The 18946-nt window shown below is 44.0% G+C and overlaps 1 protein-coding gene across 10 annotated transcripts in view; it reads left to right on the forward strand.

Annotated features, from left to right (window-relative positions):
* Positions 1-1641: 1641 nt before the first annotated feature.
* MCTP1 (multiple C2 and transmembrane domain containing 1) overlaps positions 1642-18946 on the forward strand; it is a 558463-nt gene continuing 541158 nt past the window's right edge. For 6 of the 10 annotated variants that reach the window (XM_043464640.1, XM_043464643.1, XM_043464642.1 and 3 more), the window contains exon 1: positions 1655-2429. In XM_043464640.1, coding sequence (XP_043320575.1) covers positions 1701-2429 — 729 coding nt within the window. In that variant the 5' untranslated portion in view covers positions 1655-1700. Of the gene's footprint in view, positions 2430-18946 lie in introns of all 10 variants that reach the window. The other 4 variants (XM_043464646.1, XM_043464647.1, XM_043464651.1 and 1 more) reach the window with 3 other exon arrangements.

Genomic DNA, 18946 nt, shown 5'->3' on the forward strand with positions numbered 1-18946 from the left:
GGGGTTGTCAGATTTAAAAATAAAAATACAAAACAAGGAATTTCAGATAAACAACAAATAGTCTTTTAGTAAGTCTTAAGCAGTGTTTGGGACTCACGGATACTCAAACATTATTCATACGTCATGTATTTGAAATTCAAATTTCATTGGGTGCCCTGCAATTGATCTGGCAACCCCACCTCCACAGCCACTTCGTTATGGTGCCCTGTTTTATTTTCTCCATGGGACTTTTCACTATTAGAAATTGTTTGATTTCCCACTGGAAGATAGGCTGCATGAGGATGGAGCCCTGTTGGCCTTGTCCACAGCTGCATCCTCGGAGCCTATCATATTGCTTGACATATAGTAGGTGCTCAATAAATATTTGCTATAAAGGTAAGCAAATGGAAAAAGAAAAACCTTAAAGCGGTGGGTAACACATCCAGGGCATACTGCTAGCTAGAGGAGATTGGAATTAGGCATTACGGTGCCAGGGCTCTTGTGAGTTTCCCGCATTTTGCGGTGTGGAAGGGATCCTGTGTCATCTACTCAGGAGATTCAGAAGACCCTCGGAGCAGTAGATTTTGGAAGATACCAAGGCTATAGGAGCCTTTCCCATTTGCTTTGTAAGTAACGAAAGGAAAACGCACTTGAGTGAAAAGAACAAGATACTCTGCGTTTGGAATGGAATGAGAGGCAGGGCGCATCCTCCACGTCCTGGGACACGGGTAAACTCCCTGCAACTTTAGGGCTTGCTTTATCGTCAGACTCCCCCGGAAACCTCTAGATCCTGATCGCAGGAGAAACTAAAGGCACAAGCAAAGAGCGGGGAGGGGAGGATGGGGATGAAGTCAAGACAGAAGAAATCAAACTCTGGTCCTGGACCTCGGGCGCGCAGCTGGGCGGGGGCAGCGGCGTTCAGCCTCAGGACTCGGGCGGGTTCACCTCTCGGTGTGGACACTGGATGCTCCGCAGGACCCACGGAAGGCGCATGATTCCCACCCTGGCTCGCTTCATCGAACGGACCGAGATGATGGCCGGAGGGCGCGTCTCGCTGCCGGCCCAGAGCTAACTGCGTGGGTACCTAACCGTGGCCGGCTCCCGGGGAGCAAGCTGGCTCGGGTCCCTAACCAACTCCGCCCGGCTCTCGTCTCACTCTCCCTCCCACCCGGGAGCTGGAGTACGTCCCAGGCCCGCCGAGGACTCCCTGTCGCGTGAGTCGCCCGCGCGCCCCATTCCGAGGCAGCCGCCCCCGCCGCTGACAGGTGCTGCCCGGAGGGCGTCGGCTGCGGGGTCCTCTGGCGCGGCGGCTGGGAGCGCACGGCCGAGCGCGCTTCGCTCCCCGAGCCCGGAGCCGGCGAGGAGAGGGGGCCAGGGCGCGGCCTGGGGGCGGGCGGAAGGGGAACTCCAGTGGCCTGGAGCCCCGGCGCTCGGAACCACAAACTTTGCGGCGGCCGCGATCTGGCCGCGGTGACAGCCCACCCCCGCCGGTGCGCGAGGAGGCGGCGGCGGCGGCGCCGGAGTCCCGCTGCCGGAAAACCTCGGCGGCACGGGCGGCTTGCCCCCGCGCTGCCCCGAAGCCGCCGGTCACTCCCGGCTGGTGCTGCTGCGTCCGCCGCCGCCGCCGCCGCCGCCGCGGGGCTCCGGGAGGAGGCGCAGCCCGAGAGGGCGGAGAAGAAGGAAGAGGAGGAGGGGAGAGGAGGAGCGCGGAGGGGAGGAGGATGGAGCCCCGGGCGGCCGCGGCGGGCTCGCCCGAGTCGGCGGTGGCGGCGGCGTCCTCATCGTTCCAGGCCCGGTTCTGGAAGAACCTGCAGCTGGGGGTGGGCAAGAGCAAGGGTGGCGGGGGCGCGCGTGCGGGGGGCCCCGAGCGCCGCACTGCGGACACCCCGTCGCCCTCCCCGCCGCCCCCGGGGGGCCGGCGGGATGCCCCGGCCGGCTTGGGTGGCGCGGGCAGCCGGTGGAGCGGCTTCAAGAAACGAAAGCAAGTGCTGGACCGCGTCTTCTCCTCCTCGCAGCCCAACCTGTGCTGCTCGTCGCCGGAGCCTCTGGAGCCCGGCAGCGCCGGCCGGGCCGAGCCGGGGTCCACACTGCGCCGCCGGATCCGCGGGCATCTGCTTCCCGCGGGGAAGGGGCCGGAGGCCGCCGCCGCCGCCGCCGGAGCGACGCCTCCCGGCGGACGCTCCCCGGACTCGGCTCCCTCTTCGTCCTCCGCCTCATCCTCGCTGTCCTCCTCGCCCCAGCCGCCCCCGAGGGGGGACCGCGCCCGGGATGAGGGCGCGCGGCGTCGGGGCACCGCGGCGCACCTGTGCCATCAGAAGAGTTCCTCGCTGCCGGGCACCGCCTGCTTGGAGCAGCTGCTGGAGCCGCCGCCGCCGCCTCGCGCTGAGCCAGCCGCGAGCCCAGCGGAGCCGCGGACCTCGGATAAGGGCCCGGAGCGCGGCAGCAGCGGGGTGAGTGACAGGTGGGCGCGGCCCGAGCACGGGCGCGCGGGCCACGCCTCCAGCGGTGGGCGATCGGGACCCCGGGAGTGGCCGGGAGGGGGCGGGTAGGGGTGCTGCGGCTCGACCAGCGCGAGAGAAAAGTTCTGACTTTACTTTGGACAGAAAGAACACCTATTGCTAGAAGCTTGTTTGGGTCGCTTTCTCGGCTGCAGATGTAAGTGGAAGTATTAATGGTAGCCCAATAGGAGAGGACCCTGGGGAAGGAAATGGCAACACCCCGGGATTGTTGCCTGGGAAATCGCACGGACAGAGGAGCCTGGCGGGCCACAGTCCATGGGGTAGCAAAGAGTTGGGCAGGACGGACCGACTAAGCACAGCACAGTAGGAGAGAAATAAGGTTAGACAGAAAATGCGCACTTTTTGGAGAGCCCCTTAAAGGATCTAGCTAAGTCTCATCTTGTCCAAAGAAAAGCAAGCACACCCAACACACTTGCAGGGAAAATTAGAAATGCGAAGAGGCGACTTGATGGCAAACGTGAGGTCATGTCTTGGGGAGACCCTTTAAACAGAAGTCTTCATCTTCCCGCCCTCCCTTCTCAAAACTTCCTGCTGCGAGTGGATCGCTTCTAACAAGTGGACAGCGTGTCTCTCCCGAGTTAGTCACACAGGTGTTCCCACGGCCTTTTCTGGTTTATAATCATCTAAAGTAGTTGCGTTCAACTTATGCTGCATTGTCCACCACGTTGACTCTTCGGTCAGGCAATAGTCAAGTAAAAATCTGTAAAACGGTCCATTGAGCTGCGGCTTTTACTCCCTCGGTTTTGTAGAGGCGGTGTTTGCCTTTTGTAAGTGTTTATCAAATCGTGGTCATACTAGCAAGTATTTTGAAAGTTGGATTCTGCCAGGGACCTAAAGAACTTTTTTTCTCCCAATACATCTTATATTGTTTAAATTCTCATTATCTTGACTGATTAGATGTTAGGTTAGTGACATATACAGTAAAACTTTAATTAGATTAAAAAGTTGAGTCTCAAAAAACATAAGGCCGTGCGTTGAAGGGTAAGATATGGGAATAGACGGGCTTTCAGTTGAAAGTTTTTAAGTTTATTGGCTAATGTATTAGTGTAATCAGAAAGTAAATCGGAATACTAGTATGTTTTGTTGTTTCATAAAACACAATTGCTTGCAATAATCTGATGTTACTGATGCTCTAGAAAACACCTGATGGTTTAGAACAAGGTTTCAGGTATTCTCAGAGGAGTAGGCAGAGTTAATATTGACAAAAAGCCTAAATGAACCTACCTTTCCTTTTTGCCTTGAAAGAGAATTGAATAGAACTCCTGTTTCTGGTTCCAAAATGAGGTGGTTTTAGAAAGATGCTTTAAATTCAGTGTAGATGAATACTATATATTTTGTAAGTATTTATTTTTGAGTGTGTACATAATCCTAATGTATAAGAATTTTAGAGCTGGGGTACTTGTTTACATTTGTTTTTATTAACTTTTATGATCAAAACTTATTTAAAAAGACACCATATTTCTGCAAGTGTTCACTTACTGAATAGTTTGGAGTTCACTGAACCAAGATATTTTCACAGCAATAGAAAGGAATTCAGAATTAATCTCTATATTTATTTTTATCAAAAGATTTTCAGACACGATCACCTTTATTTGAAAAATACTGCTATTTAAATATGAATGTTCTATACACAAGACCAAAAAACCTATTTGAGAGAATATGAAGCAAACATTATTACCTGTGTCTTCACAATATTCTGGGCACTAACATGATATAATCCTTACAGCTGCCCTATATGATAGACGTTCTTGTTGCTATTTTATACGTTAGGAAATCAATGCTCAAAGAAATTAAAGAATCTTTCCAAGGTCGCATGGTTAACATATGACAAAAAGAAGTGTTGTCATTCTCTAAAATGTTTTTCCATCACTACAGCTACGCTTGACCACTTTTAAAACTTCGTGTGCCTCTGAGATAACTTGAGTCCTATTGATTAATGCTTGTAAGTTTGCCCATTAATACATTCTGGTTTCCTAGAATCTGTTCTGTGATTGATTAGCTGAATTAATTTGTTCTTTGTTCTCTGTAGTACATCGTTTTGTATCTTTTATATCACATTTACAAATGACATTATTGATCATACCATCTATAGTTCTAAAGAAGCTTTTCATTATAAAGAACCAGTATGTCAGTGCAGTCATCGGAGGAATACAAGGGCTAAACTATCTTTCAAAGCGTAAGTGATAGGTGGAGTGTGGACAGGAAAATAGGCCCCGAGGCTTTATTGTTGATTCGCTGCATCTGCTGCCCCGGAAGCCTTGTGCCCTGAGAAGTGGACAGTTTTCTGTTATGAGTCCCACATCCAGTTTTTAGCAACATTCTTTCACTAATGCACTGATAGGATTCCTCAGTCTCCTAAATGCATCTTCGCCCAACTCTAGGAAACTGGCTCACCCCTCTAGAGAGGAGGAAGTGACGGAGCTGGAACCTGGAACTGGAAGAGGACTCCTTAAGGGGTCCAGGAGTAGGTGTGACTCTGCAGCGCCCTCCCAGGCTTCCAGCCTGTCTCTGGGATCTTTCCTTTCTCTCCCTGCACCTCCTCACTGAAGACACTTGGGCATGGGGAGGGAGATTGTCGCACATGCAGATTTCAGTTTTATTCACAGTTCGTAAGCACAGATGGGAACACATAAAAGACAAGATGCTAAAAGCCTTAAATCCATCTTCAGATTGCCTAGAGAAAAAGCCCTTTCTTTCAAAAAAGAAAATTCATTGCAAAAGAAAGCAGGTTACTCAAATTTCCTCTTGTTCTCTGCTTGCTCCTGGCATTAGCCATGTTCTCCAACCCTCTCCCCACCTCTGCACCCCCCAGCCCAGCACGAGGCCCCAACAGCATATGTGCACATACGCTGAGACTGGGTGGAGATACGGTGCAAAAGCAAAAAAATCATTTTGGACTGCTTGGGAAAGAGATTTGGAAGTCCCTGTTGTATAATAATTACAAATGAACAAACCAGTCTACCTCCCTTGCCCCTGCCAGCCCTCTTGCTATTGTATTTCTTTCTTTTTTTTTTTTTTTAAGTCAAACATACCTTTGAAACACAGCTTAGCAGGCTTAATAACGCCTTGCTGTCCGGGCATGTGCATTATTTAAAAGGTTCTGCTTTGGAAAAAAAAAAAAAAGAAACCCCTTTCTTCCCACTGATTCTAGTTCACGTGCTGGGCCATATTGTCATACCAGATGCATTTCATTTTCTGCAACACAGTTGGGAAAGAGGCTTTCTCAATTTGTGTGCATATCAAAAATGTGCCAATTTTATGTATTCTGTCTTGATGAGTTACTAAAATTATACTTCGCTGGAGTCAGAAAGTCCGTTAAAGAGTGAGGCATGAATATGTTGCGTTTTTTAAGTGTTTCGACAAAAGTTTGCAGTGTTTATAAATGTTAATCCTTTACTTTTTTCAAATTCATTTTGTTAAAATTGCTTTCATAGAGGAGTAAAAATTATTTTGAAAAAAGTGAGTAAAATATTCAGGATATGAAATGTTTCAAGATAGGAATGTTTCAAAACAGAGTAGGAAGAATATCTGTTCCTTGTGATAAAATTTCTAAATTACATAGGAAAGCTCCAATAAAAAGTGGAAGACACTTTTCTAAGATTAAGTCTAGATGTGAAGTAAATCTGGCTTTATTAATTATCTGATCGTTTAAATAAAGTCTGTATTAAAGACTTTAAAAAATGTGATTTGGGTAATTTTTGCTATCTATTTTTTAGGTGTCTTTAATCTTACTTAAAATAGCATAACTGAGACTTGGGAAAGACACAAATTTAAAAAAATTAATGTAAATAATTAAAACTACTAAAATCTCCCTAGTAATCTAAAAAATAAGTTCCTAAAAGGAGTGTTAGCGGCTTTTCCAAAGCTTTTTCAAAGTGAAAGTGTGAGGGTTAGATCTCAGGACATTTTGGAGCAGGATGTACAGTTCAATGTGTGATTGCATTCTTGAAAAATATTGGCATCATCAGGTTATTCCAGAGAAAGGGCTAGATGGAATGATAGTTTTGCTTTGGAGCGGAATTGTTTCCTGTAACCCTTCAATATCAGGTGTATCTGGTGAATTTGTGTAGAGCTATGGATCTTGTGGGCTTCCCTGATAGCTCAGATGGTAAAGAATCTGCCTACAATGCAGGAGACCAGGGTTTGATCCCTGGGTTGGGAAGATCCCCTGGAGAAAGGAATCCTTCTCACTCTAGTGTTCTTGCTTGGAGAATCCCACAGACAGAGGAGCCTGGTGGGCTACAGTGCATGGGGGGTGCAAAGAGTCTGACATGTCTGAGTGACTAACACACACACACATACACACGGATCTTGTATTTATAAATGCAAGTGTTATCAGGTAGATGTTAATTGAGATGGGCTTGAAACCTGTCTCAATGAAGACTAGCAGTTGTGTGCTGTTATTATTTTTGAGTGGTTTATTAAAGTTTTGCCACTGCCACCATTGCAAGTAAATGGGTGCTGAAAAAAATCAGCAGGGGCTTTGCTGGTCCTTTGATGTAAATTATTTTCCTTGTAGTGGTGGGAAAGTAGCCTAAAATTAACCCAGGCAGTACTGGTGACATCACAGCTTCTTTAAATAGTAATGAAAAAAATCTTATATAACTTTTGGCAAATATGTGCACACTGTCGTGAAAAAGTGAATAAATACTTTGAGGGATAAAGTAGAAGTAACAGGTTCGTAAAGAAAATAGGACAAATATTCCTCCTTGTTTTCTGTTGCCCCATTGTTTGGAAATAGGGGATGATTTCACAAAATTAAAGGTTAATAATATATATTTGGCACAAGGTAACATGTAGTATGATTTTTTCACTTGTATCGATTATCAAAATATTTGCCAACTCTAGACTGATGACAAGTAAAGAGTATGTGTAGATAACATTGGAAGCATTGACAAAATCTACAGATTCAGAAGTTAGGGTAATGGATTTTTAAGTTAAATCATAGTTATTTATAGCTTTGTAGCAGACATCTATTTTAGAGTAGCAGAAATTAATTTTTTGAAATCTGAAGCTTTTTTGCTTTGATTTATTAATTTTCCTGGAAAACTTACTAAAAACTGTATATTTCCCTGCCTCAAAAAACCAAGCATCCTAAATAAAACCTTTTCTTGGTAACTGAGGGCCATTATTTGAATACTGGCTTTTTTGGGGGTGGGGGTTGTTTTTTGTGAATGAAATAGATACTGTTTTAACTTGCTTTAGGTAAGCTTGCTTGTTTCCATGAAAATATAGTGCAAAACATACCTGTTTATGATAAGCTTATCTTCCTGTGAAGTTAATTATTGGAAAGTATGAGACATTCTTCTTCAAGTCATTTTTTTCACTTGTCAAATAAACTTTACTGTCTTTATTTGTGGATTTTATTGCTACCGTTGAAACTATTACCTTTTTCCCTGCATGGTGAGCTTTATATGCTATCTAAATGTCTTTGTCCTTATCAACCTTTTCTTCTAGTTTACGTTGCTTTTTATAAATCAGGCGTGAAAAGTAATTACTAAACCTCAACAATTCAAGATTGTATGCAAATATATTTCCCCCTCCAATGTATACCAGTTTCTTATAATTTTTTTTCCCGCAAAATAGCAGGCCACAATTTCCCCAGTGTCTCCAAATATTCATGTTTAATATTATTCTGAATGCAAGCAACATGAAAACTTCATTTTCATTATAATGAGATTTAAAAGTCTTGCATATTATGTTCTTGAGAGAACAATTTCCCTATGAAATCTCTTTTGAGATGTTTTACATCAGCCTTATTTCCCATTCTCTTTGGTCCTAGCCAATCTGGAAAATTATGACACATGATAGATGTGACTATGGACATTTTAGGATCAAGGCAAGCCTCCTAATCCTACGGATTTTATTTAGAGAGGCCCCTTCAGTATTAGCAATCTCACCTTATTTTGCACTGCTGGAGTAGAATTTGGCAAGCCTTAGGACAGTGGACCTATGGAATCAGCATTGTAAAATGGATTATCATTTTATACCGTTATTTATACCATTATTTATACTGTTACCATTTATGACCGTTTTAAACTGTTGCTGAATGAATGAAGGCATGAATGGATGGGCTGGAGCAGTTCAGAGATAAGTTCTCTTGGAGAAGTTTCAAAATCACTTTATGGTTGTAGAAAGATATTCTTCTTGCCTTCTTGTTTCCAAGTCCTTCTATGCCCGGCAAACGTCTTTGACATTCCCCTCTTCTCTCAGCTGCTGGATTGGCTTTTCCCAGCCTGTGCTTTAATTCTGGTTCATATCTGAGGGCACATGGAGGATATGACCACCATAGTGAGCTCACATGGGCGATGGGGGAGCGATTTCTGCTTCTGAGGTGCCTGGCTCGGGGATGTGTTTTCTTGTTGCTGATCTCTGACCCCAGCTATCTGTTTTGCACCCCAGTCTCCATGTTTGGCCTCTAAAATTACACCCCCACGTCTGGTTCACTGATGCCTTTTGACATGTCCTGCCTCACGATCTCTGAGTCTTGAACTCCTCTTGGCTGTTAGCTCAAGATCACTTTGCTGTCTGCTTCGTTGCATTTCTCCTCAGCTCCATTTACTTTAACTAGATTGAAAATCCCATCTTGATCAAGAATCCTGCCCTCATTAGCCTGACTCATTCTGCTGCCTCTTGAGGTGCCAAGTGTGTGAACTGGGGTTCAGACCGTCTGCCAGTTGCTTTTCATAGTGACCACCTGTCTAATGTTCAGCCTATTTTTAGAACACCAAAGCCTCCTTCAGAAAATCAGCATTGCCTGTCAACGGCTTTTGCCCATCAAGGGTGTTTCTTCCCTTGGAGGACTGGACTGGGGCTGTTCATTGCCTCTGTGTCCCTGCTTACTCTTCTGTTTTCTAACTCTCACCCTGCCTGCTCTTTGACATCATCCCTCTTTTCCTTAGCCCCACTTGTTTTCCCTTTCTCCTTAACGTTTTCTCTATTTCTGAGTGCAAGGTGATTTTTGTAACTAACCACTGGCATCTGGGGCTTTACCAGTGGCTCAGTGGTAAAGAATCCACCTGCAATGCAGGAGATGTGGGTTTAGTCCCTGGTTTGGGAAGATCCCCTGGAGAAGGAAATGGTAACCCACTCCAGTATTCTTGCCTGGAAAGTCCCATGGACGGAGGAGCCTGGTGGGCTACAGTCCATGTGTCCGCAAAAGAGTCAGACACAACTTAGTGATTAAACAATAACAACCACAGAATCTAAGCATCTGGAGCTGTGCCATCCCATATGGCAGAGACGCTTGGCTACTGAGCCCTGGAGAAGTGGCTAGTTCATGTTGAGATGTGGAAAGTGTAATGCGCACACCAGATTTTTGAAGCCTCAGCTCAAAGGAAAGGAGGTAGAATATCTTACTACTAATTTCTTATATCACTTGCACATTGAAAATACTAATGTGGATATACTGGATTAAATAAAATATATTATTAAAGTTAATTTTACCCATTTCTTTTCGTTTAAAAAGAGTGGCTGCTGGAAAATTTTCAGTTGTGTGTGTGCCACATTTTTATTTTATCAGACAGCAGTGATCTGGAGCATGTGTTCAAACTCCATTACCCACAGGGGCCATCAAAGTAAATGCGCACAGGAGCTGGGGCCGGCAGTGACTGAAGGAAGGCGCCAGGGGCTCCATTCCAGGGGCAGCTCCTTCTCCCTCCAGCTGATCATTATCATTCACTGAAAGAAGCAGTGCAGCCAGAGTTTCTAGATTCTTTAATAGAAGCCAAAAAAAGTCTGGATTTTTGTGTGATGGCTCCAGAGTCTTGCATTTTGGGCAAATAGTTCATTTTGTTTTTAAACTGCAACACAGATCAAATGAAATATATTTCTGGGCTGAATTTAGCTACCAGCTTGAACTTCTGACTCAGAGAGTTCATGTTTGACTTTGCCTCTCCCTTCCTAGTGCCAGGAGAGTGTTACCTGGACACATTGGATATGGATACATTTCACAGAATAGCAGCGTCAGGAGTGGTGGGATGGAAGATGGAATGCAACAGGTTGAGGGGTGTGTGGAAACAGGAGGGGGGACAGGGAGGCCGGTCAAGCAGTTTGGCTCTTCCCGGGGAAAAAGAAAGTGGTGCTGAGAGCACAAGAACCAAGCTGGGATGGGATCTGGGCAGGCTGTTGGTTTTGTTTCCAGTGGAGATCACCTCAGGGGGTTGAAGTGTCAGAGCCTGTAGAGAGGGAGAGGTTGAAACTAAAGGAGAAGAGGTGGTTAATTGATGGATGCAGTCCTATTTATATGCAGAGTACATCATGAGAAAAGTTGGGCTGGATGAAAAGCACAAGCTGGAATCAAGATTGCCGGAAGAAATATCAATAACCTCAGATACACAGAGGACACCACCCTTATGTCAGAAAGTGAAGAGGAACTAAAAAGCCTCTTGATGAAAGTGAAAGAGGAGAGTGAAAAAGTTGGCTTAAAACTCAACATTCAGAAAACTAAGATCATGGCATCTGGTCCCATAACTTCATGGCAAATAGATGGGGACACAGTGGAAACAGTGACAGACTTTATTTTTGGGGGCTCCAAAATCACTGCAGATGGTGACTGCAGCCATGAAATTAAAAGACGCTTGCTCCTTGGAAGAAAAGCTATGACCAACGTAGATGGCATATTAAAAAGAAAAGACATTACTTTGCCAACAAGGGCCCATCTAGTCAAAGCTGTGGTTTTTCCAGTAGTCATGTATGGATGTGAGAGTTGGATTATAAAGAAAGCTGAGCACTAAAGAATTGATGCTTTTGAACTGTGGTGTTGGAGAATACTCTTGAGAGTCCCTCGGACTGTGAGGAGATCCAACCAGTCCATCCTAAAGGAGATCAGTCCTGAATATTCATTGGAAGGACTGATGCTGAAGCTGAAACTCCAATACTTTGGCCACCTGATTCGAAGAACTGACTCATTAGAAAATACCCTGATGCTGGGAGGGATTGAAGGTGGGAGGAGAAGGGGATGACAGAGGATGAGATGGTTGGATGGCATCACTGATTCGATGGACATGAGTTTGAGTAAACTCCGGGAGTTGGTGATGGACAGAGAGGCCTGGCATGCTGCAGTCCATGGGGTCACAAAGAGTTGGACACGACTGAGCAACTAAACTGAACTGCAGTCCTTAAAGACATGGGTGGGGGTGGGCCCAGAGAGCAGGGAAATTGTAGCATCCACTGAAGAGATGGCGTGGGTGTGGTGTAGGTGAGGAGCTGGCTGGATGGCAGCAATTTGAGGGTGCTCCCAGGTGAACATGTGCCCTGTGAATTCAGGAAATGGGGCATCAGTAGTGGGACTAAAGCCTAGGGTGTTGGGTGGGGAGATCGGGAAATGAAGGTGCAAATGAAGGTGTGGGAACTCTGAGGGTTGAGGAGCAAGTCTATGTAGGGCCCCAGAGGCATTTGAGCAGGGAGACTTGAGTCTTGGAAGGATGATGTCACAACAAGGGCAGGAGACTGCTCGGAGGCCAGGACAGTCATTAGAGCCTGAAGTTGGTGGGTGACTGACCCTGGGGAGGGGCACATGGACAGATTTTTAAGACCAGTGATGAGACTGGACCTTCAGGAAAAGGGAGAGTGAAAGGAATAAATTACAGCACATTCCTTACTTACGTTTTGATTTTTTCCTGGTTCTGGTTCGAAATGCTTTTACTAAAAGATATTTTCCTTTGGGAGTGAGAGGGAAGGTTAAGTTTTCAATTTGCATGTATGCAACATGGTTGAGGGTGCTGGGCCCTTGGGTGCCCAGTTGCCCCTTATTTACTGTGATACTGTCTTTAAAAAATGTTTTTTTTAAATTGCAGTATAGTTGACTTACAATATTGTGTTAATTTCTGCTGTAAAACTGGTTCAGTTATATTTATGTTTTTTCATATTTTCCATTATGATTTATCACAGGATATTGAATAGAGTTTCCTGTGGTATACAGTAGGACCTTGTTGTTTATCCATTCTATATATACCAGATTGCATCTGCTAACAGCAAGCTTTCAATCCATCCTTCCCTCCTCCTTGGAAACCACAAGCCTATTCTCTATGTCTGTGAGTCTGTTCCTGTTTCATATATGTTTGTGTCATATTTTAGATTCCACATATAAGTGACATGGTATTTATTTTTCTGAATTACTTTACTTATGGTTATAAACTCTAGGTCCATTCATGTTGCTGCAAATGGCATTATTTCATTCTTTTTTATGTAAAAGCTCATATTCTTGGCAGCTATTTTGGATTCTTCTTGAGTAAAATAGTTGTTATCTCAGCAGTATTAGGTACTGAAAGCAGTGAGTGTTCATGAAACAAAAGGACAAGACATACGTTTGTCAGTTTAAAGAAAAAAACCAGATAAAACAAGAACCCCCTACATATTTTTGTTACACAGATTTTCACGGCACCTGATGTGAAAGTGATTAAATATTTGGGGAAATAGATAATGCAAGGGTTTGGAATTGAAGGACTTTGTTGGCAGTTTTCTGTCTTAGGGCGTCATGCCTCAAATGTTGCGATATGCATTCTCTGTCAGACACAAAGTTGACCCATGCATGAATACATGATCAGTTTCTGAAAACTACAACTTGATATTCTCTCAGAATAGAAGCAATATTCTATCTGGACCTTTTTTTTTGACTCCTGTTCTTTTATTGAAATGTAAAACAGCTTTTGATAAAAGAAAAATTCAACATTTCTGTAGTTGTTTTTGAATGATATTTTCCACACCAAGCTAGAAGTCTGAGTGTTTTCCAAAATCTCTTTTGCAATTGAAATAGATTTTGGAGACAAGTTCTGTGTCGTTACAGAGCTGTTGCCAAAGCTCCCTGGAGGTGGGAACACCCTAGATCTGCGCGCCCCGCTGTCTCTTGGCTGAGGACAGTCATGAACTGCGCCTCCCTCTCCCTTCTGTGCCTCCCTTGACTTTCAAAAGGAAGCTGGAGGCGAGGGGCAGTGATGGGGTCCTCCTGAGGTTGGGACCTCACCTGGTTCTCACTGGCCTTGCGCATGTGCTGTTTCAACTCAATGGTTTCAAGCAAACCAACACTGACTTCCGCACTTTGGTCATCGCCCCAGTACCTCTCTGCTCCCTTTGGCCCCTAGGTAGCCTGTGTTTACATTAGCCTCAGTTCAGTTCAGTTCAGTCACTCAGTCGTGTCTGACTCTTTGTGACCCCATGAATTGCAGCACACCAGGCCTCCCTGTCCATCACCAACTCCTGGAGTTTACTCAAACTCATGTCCATCGAGTCGGTGATGCCATCCAACCATCTCATCCTCTGTCGTCCCCTTCTCCTCCTGCCCCCAATCCCTCCCAGCATCAGGGTCTTTTCCAATGAGTCAGTTCTTTGCATCAGGCGGCCAAAGTATTGGAGCTTCAGCTTCAGCATCAGTCCTTCCAATGAACATCCAGGACTGATCTCCTTTAGGATGGACAGTTGGATCTCCTCAGGCTGCTGCTTTTTTGACTTCCTGCCCTGCTCATAGGGAGTCAGCTGAGTGAGAATGAGGGGAACAGGCAGAGATGGGAGGGAAAACCACATTGTCAGTTTCTGAGACAGCCCCCTCCCTCTGCCTCTTTTCAAGGAAGACTCGGCTTTGTAAAGTTTTCTTAATCTGTTCCTTTCTACCTGACATTTTCATTTCCTCCAGCTTCAGCATTTTTTTCCTTGGGTAGATGCTAGAATATGAGGAAGACCTGTATGGACTTTGCCATTGCATGGGTCTTTGTATATCTTGCATGACCAATTATGGTTCATCTGTGTATCTCTGTTACAGAACTAACCAGGTGGTATATTATTTAGGTCTTGGCTCTTCATTCACTGCCCTCCTGCTATTTGCCTTTCAGCTATTTCACTTCTCCTTCTGGGAACTGAGCAGAGAAAATAAAGTTGAGCATTTTTTTTAAATACAAATTTTTTTTCACAGTGAAGTTTAAATGATTGGTTCCTATAGTTTTTTGATATTTTGTGTTGCTTCAACATATGTTGTATACACACACACACACACACACACACATATACCTTCATCTAGTATAGTTTATACACATATCTGTTCTTTCACATACATTTTATTTCCCTCTGGAGTCAAAGATAAGCAGAGGAACTCTAAAATTCTTCCACCAAAGTTAATCTGATGATACTAAGTTTCAGTGATAACATAGTCTTTAGAAATGGTCTAAGTTCATTTAGTATGAGTAGATGTATAATAACCAGCTCAACCAAAGGAAAAAAAAGACAATTAGCAGACAGTTGTGGTTTACTGGGCTTCTCAGGTGGTTCAGTGGTAAAGAATCCACCTTCCCTGGGTTGGGAAGATCCCCGAGAGAAGGGAATGGCAACCTACTTCAGTATTCCTGCCTGGAAAATGCCATGGACAGAGGAGCTTGGCGGGCTACAGTTCTTGGGGTCACTAAGAGTTGGACACTACAGAGTACGCACACCTGGTGTTCTACAAAGGGAGTGAGTAATCTTCTGTTGAACTTAATTATATAAAGAATGCCTTTTCTTCAGTAGAATAATCTTTCCTCTGTAAATATCCATCTTATTTACAGCCACCATGGAAGAGAGGTCATGGAATTATTTCCTTAGTCTTTTGAAACCTAGATCTCACAATACCTAAGATTTATCATAAGGATTTCCAAGCTTGGCTTGGCTTTATTCTCACAAAGTGATCCTCACAGATTAAAAAAAAAAAAAAAATGGAGGTAGCAACTTGGTGAGCTTCTATATTGATACAGTTCATCTTTTAATTAGAGAAGAACAATAACCTTTAGGGTCATAAAGATGTATTCTCATAATCACAGAAAGCTTATTTTTTGAAATCACCTGAAAAAGAGAGTTGGAGAATAATTGAATTAGGAACAAATGGATCTGGGACAGCGGAGCTTTTGTTTGTGTTGACTGCTTAAAGGATATTTTATTTTTGGTTAATGTTGCTAATGATTCTCAACGGCCCTTTTTATAACATAATCCTCTTAGTTATATCTGGATGGCATTTTGAGTGGTGTATTTTGTAAGTGCCCCGTCCATATTTTAAAATCTAGTTGTTTTTTTTTTTTTTCCTTTCTAGGAGTTGAAGGCTAACTTGAGTTTCAAGCAGCTACACAGATTGTGTTTGTATTTGATGCTAGAACTTTGTGCTAGGTTTGTGTGCAAATGTCTGTGACCTTTTTTGTGGTAGTATCTACTGTGATAGGACTTGACCTTCACTCCCCTGCCTTTGAATTACATTTTTGTTAAACCGCTATGCACATTCCGCCTTCTGAAGGTACGTTATGTGAGGCTGAACATGCTGATGGTGGTCCTCCTGGGGCTGCCCTGAGCTGGGCTCTCTTGGCTAAGTTGTACCGTCTCACCTTTGACCTGAGGCCAACCAATTCCTGGGTCCTCTTACCCCTATTTTATTATTTTATTTTGTTTTATCATTTTAGTTTTCTTCCAGTTCAATTGAGGTATAATTGACATCGAGCACTGTATAAGTTTAAGTTGCACAGCAGAATGATTTAGGAATGTCATGAAGTGATCATCGTAAGTTTAATGAACATCCATCGTCTCGTTATACAGAGTGAAGTAAGTCAGAAAGAAAAACACCAGTACAGTATATTAACACATATATATGGAATTTAAAAGATGGAAACGATGACCCTATATGTGAGACAGCAAAAGAGACACAGATATAAAGAACAGACTTTTGGACTCTGTGGGAGAAGGGGAGGGTGGGATGATTTGAGAGAATAGCATTGAAACATGATTATTACCATGTGTGAAACAGATCAGCAGTCCAGGTTGGATGCATGAGACAGGGTGCTCAAAGCCAGTGCACTGGGATGACCCTGAGGGATGGGATGGGGAGGGAGGTGGAAGGGGGGTTCGGGATGGGGGACACATGTACACCCGTGGCTGATTCATGTCAGTGTATGGCAAAACCACTACAATACTGTAAAATAATCAATCTCCAATTAAAATAAATAAATAAATTTTTAAAAAGAAATTAAAAAAAATTTCTTATGAAGAGAACTCCTAGGGATTAATGTCACAACTTTCAGATATACTCTGCTGCAGTGTTAATAGTATTTATCATGTTGTGTATTCTATCCTTAGTACTTATTTATCTTAAGCTGGAAGTTTGTACCTTTTGACTGCCTTCATCCATTTCCCCCTCCTCCCTGCCCTCTCTGGTAACCACAAATCTGATCTCATTTTCTTTGGGTTTGTTTGACACTTTATAACTAGTATTAATGACAACATACAGAGCATTTGTTATGTTTGGGCACTGTTCTAAGTATTATGTATTAACTTATTTGTTTACTACAATACTTTCCAAAGTAAGTTTATTATCATTTGCATTTTCTGGACGAATAAACTGCGCCGTGAGAGATTAAGTGACTTGTCCACAGTCACACATCAGTATAATTTGGATTCAAGTCACCTGGCCCTTAAACCCTGCAGTGGAAGGCTGTTTGTGGTGGCACTAGTGGTAAAGAACCCACCTGGGAATCCAGGAGATGTAAGAGAGGCAGATTCGATCCTTGGATCTGGAAGATCCCCTGGAGGAGGGCATGGCAACCCACTCCAGTATCCGTGCCTGGAGAATCCCATGGACAGAGGAGCCTGATGGGCCACAGTCCATGGGGTCGCAAAGAGACGGAAGTGTCTGAAGTGATGTAGCACGCACACGTGCTTTAGAAGTCTAGTTTAGGAAAGCAACACCAGCTGGAAGTTGGGAATGAAATGTTAAAGCCTCATCTTCCTCCTCGTCTCCATAATGACATTGCAGCTCTTCTTTGCCTCTGTCATTTCCTACCCATTTTTCTGATTTCTCATAACGAGTGAAGTTAAGAAGACAAGTTTAGTGTGACAGATTACGTTGGTGTCAGGCATAATCCTGATCTATCACTCCCTTCTTACCGGTGGGAAGCCCTTTAAGACCTCTTTGATTGCTAGAGAGAGGTATTTCTAGCAACTTTTAAATGTTGGTCCTACTTAAAAAAGTTCTTCCTCAGCAGGGGCCCCACTATACATCATTGTTACTTCTGTTGTTGATATTTTGAGGAACATGTTATAATTTACAAGACCCTTATAATTATGTATTTCCTATATTCTAGAGCTTCATTTCATTTCTGTCATTACTGCTATTATTTCATGAACAGCATGGTAGTAGCAGAAGGAGACAAAGTGGATCTATCTGCTGGACATTCCTTACACAGTGTCAACTAAACGTTACAGACTATGTGCATTATTTCACTTTAAATCTCACAGCAATTTTGACAGAATGTATTGTTATATATGCATTTTTTATATTTATTTATATAACTATATAAAGGTATATGCTGTGTGTGTGCTCACTCTCAGCTGCTTAGTAGTGTCCAACTCTTTGCAACCTCATGGACTGTAGCCTGCCAGGCTCCTCTGCTCCAGGCAAGAATACTGGAGTGGGTTGCCATTTCCTTCTCCAGGGGATCTTCCCATCTCGAATCGAAACTGAGTCTCTTGTGTCTCCTGTGTTGGCAGGCAGATTCTTTAACACTGCATCTTCTGTGAAGTAGGCCTACAGTATAGTTGTGTTTTATGTATGGGAAATTCTTACAGGATGTTTAAGTAATTTGCCTGCAGTCCTGATTCTGTCCACAGTTATTAAATGGCAGAGTTGGCTAACAGGCGGCTGATTTCTGCCAGGGCCAGAGTTTCCAGGGTACCCACTGCTCTACCAGGAGTCAGGCCCCATCAGAGCCCCAGTACCAGGTACAAAACATGCTCAGACCAGTGGTTCGTGGTTGAGTCTGGCATTCCTTCAGCACCAGCCATGTCAACGAGTCTGTCTCAGTATTGCTTTGGAGGGACAGCTGGAGGGATGTGCCAGTATTAGTTGGAGAAAAGAATCTAAAAAGATACAATGAGTAGGCGTGGGTTAGTTTATTTAGGGCTTAGTTCCAAGAGCTCATAAGTGAATGTATTTCAGATCATATCTTATGCGTTCTGTACGTGTCTCTTGACTTCAATCATGTTGTTAAACTCCTGTGAAAGTAAAGCTGTGCATCCTGCAGTTAGTCTAGGTTAGGATCTCTCTGGACAGGAAAACAAATTGTTCTCAGAGCATCTAGTCGTTTGTGAATATACCCTAGTGGGATGTATGCCTTACATAAGGAAAAGGCAAGATACTAGTTCTTGCCTTATGGTACATCCAGTGGAATTGATAAAACTTTTAATGTTCCTTGATTAATGACAATAAGAGCAGTAAAATCTTAGTCTTGTGCCTGTTACTGTTTCACAGACGTTACTTCATAATCTTTGTGACAGGAAGGAACACAAATTCTTAGCCTCATATTTTATAGATGGATCAGTGGAGGCCCAGAAAGAGTGGGGAGTTGCTTGAGGTCACACAGCTGGTGAGTGGCAGAGCTGGGATTTTGTCCCTAGGTGACTGGCTCCAGATCTCTAATTGCCATGTTCCATGGTTTTCCTCAACACTG

The sequence above is a fragment of the Cervus canadensis genome, chromosome 4 (assembly GCF_019320065.1).
Source record: "Cervus canadensis isolate Bull #8, Minnesota chromosome 4, ASM1932006v1, whole genome shotgun sequence".
Taxonomy (NCBI): Eukaryota; Metazoa; Chordata; class Mammalia; order Artiodactyla; family Cervidae; genus Cervus; species Cervus canadensis.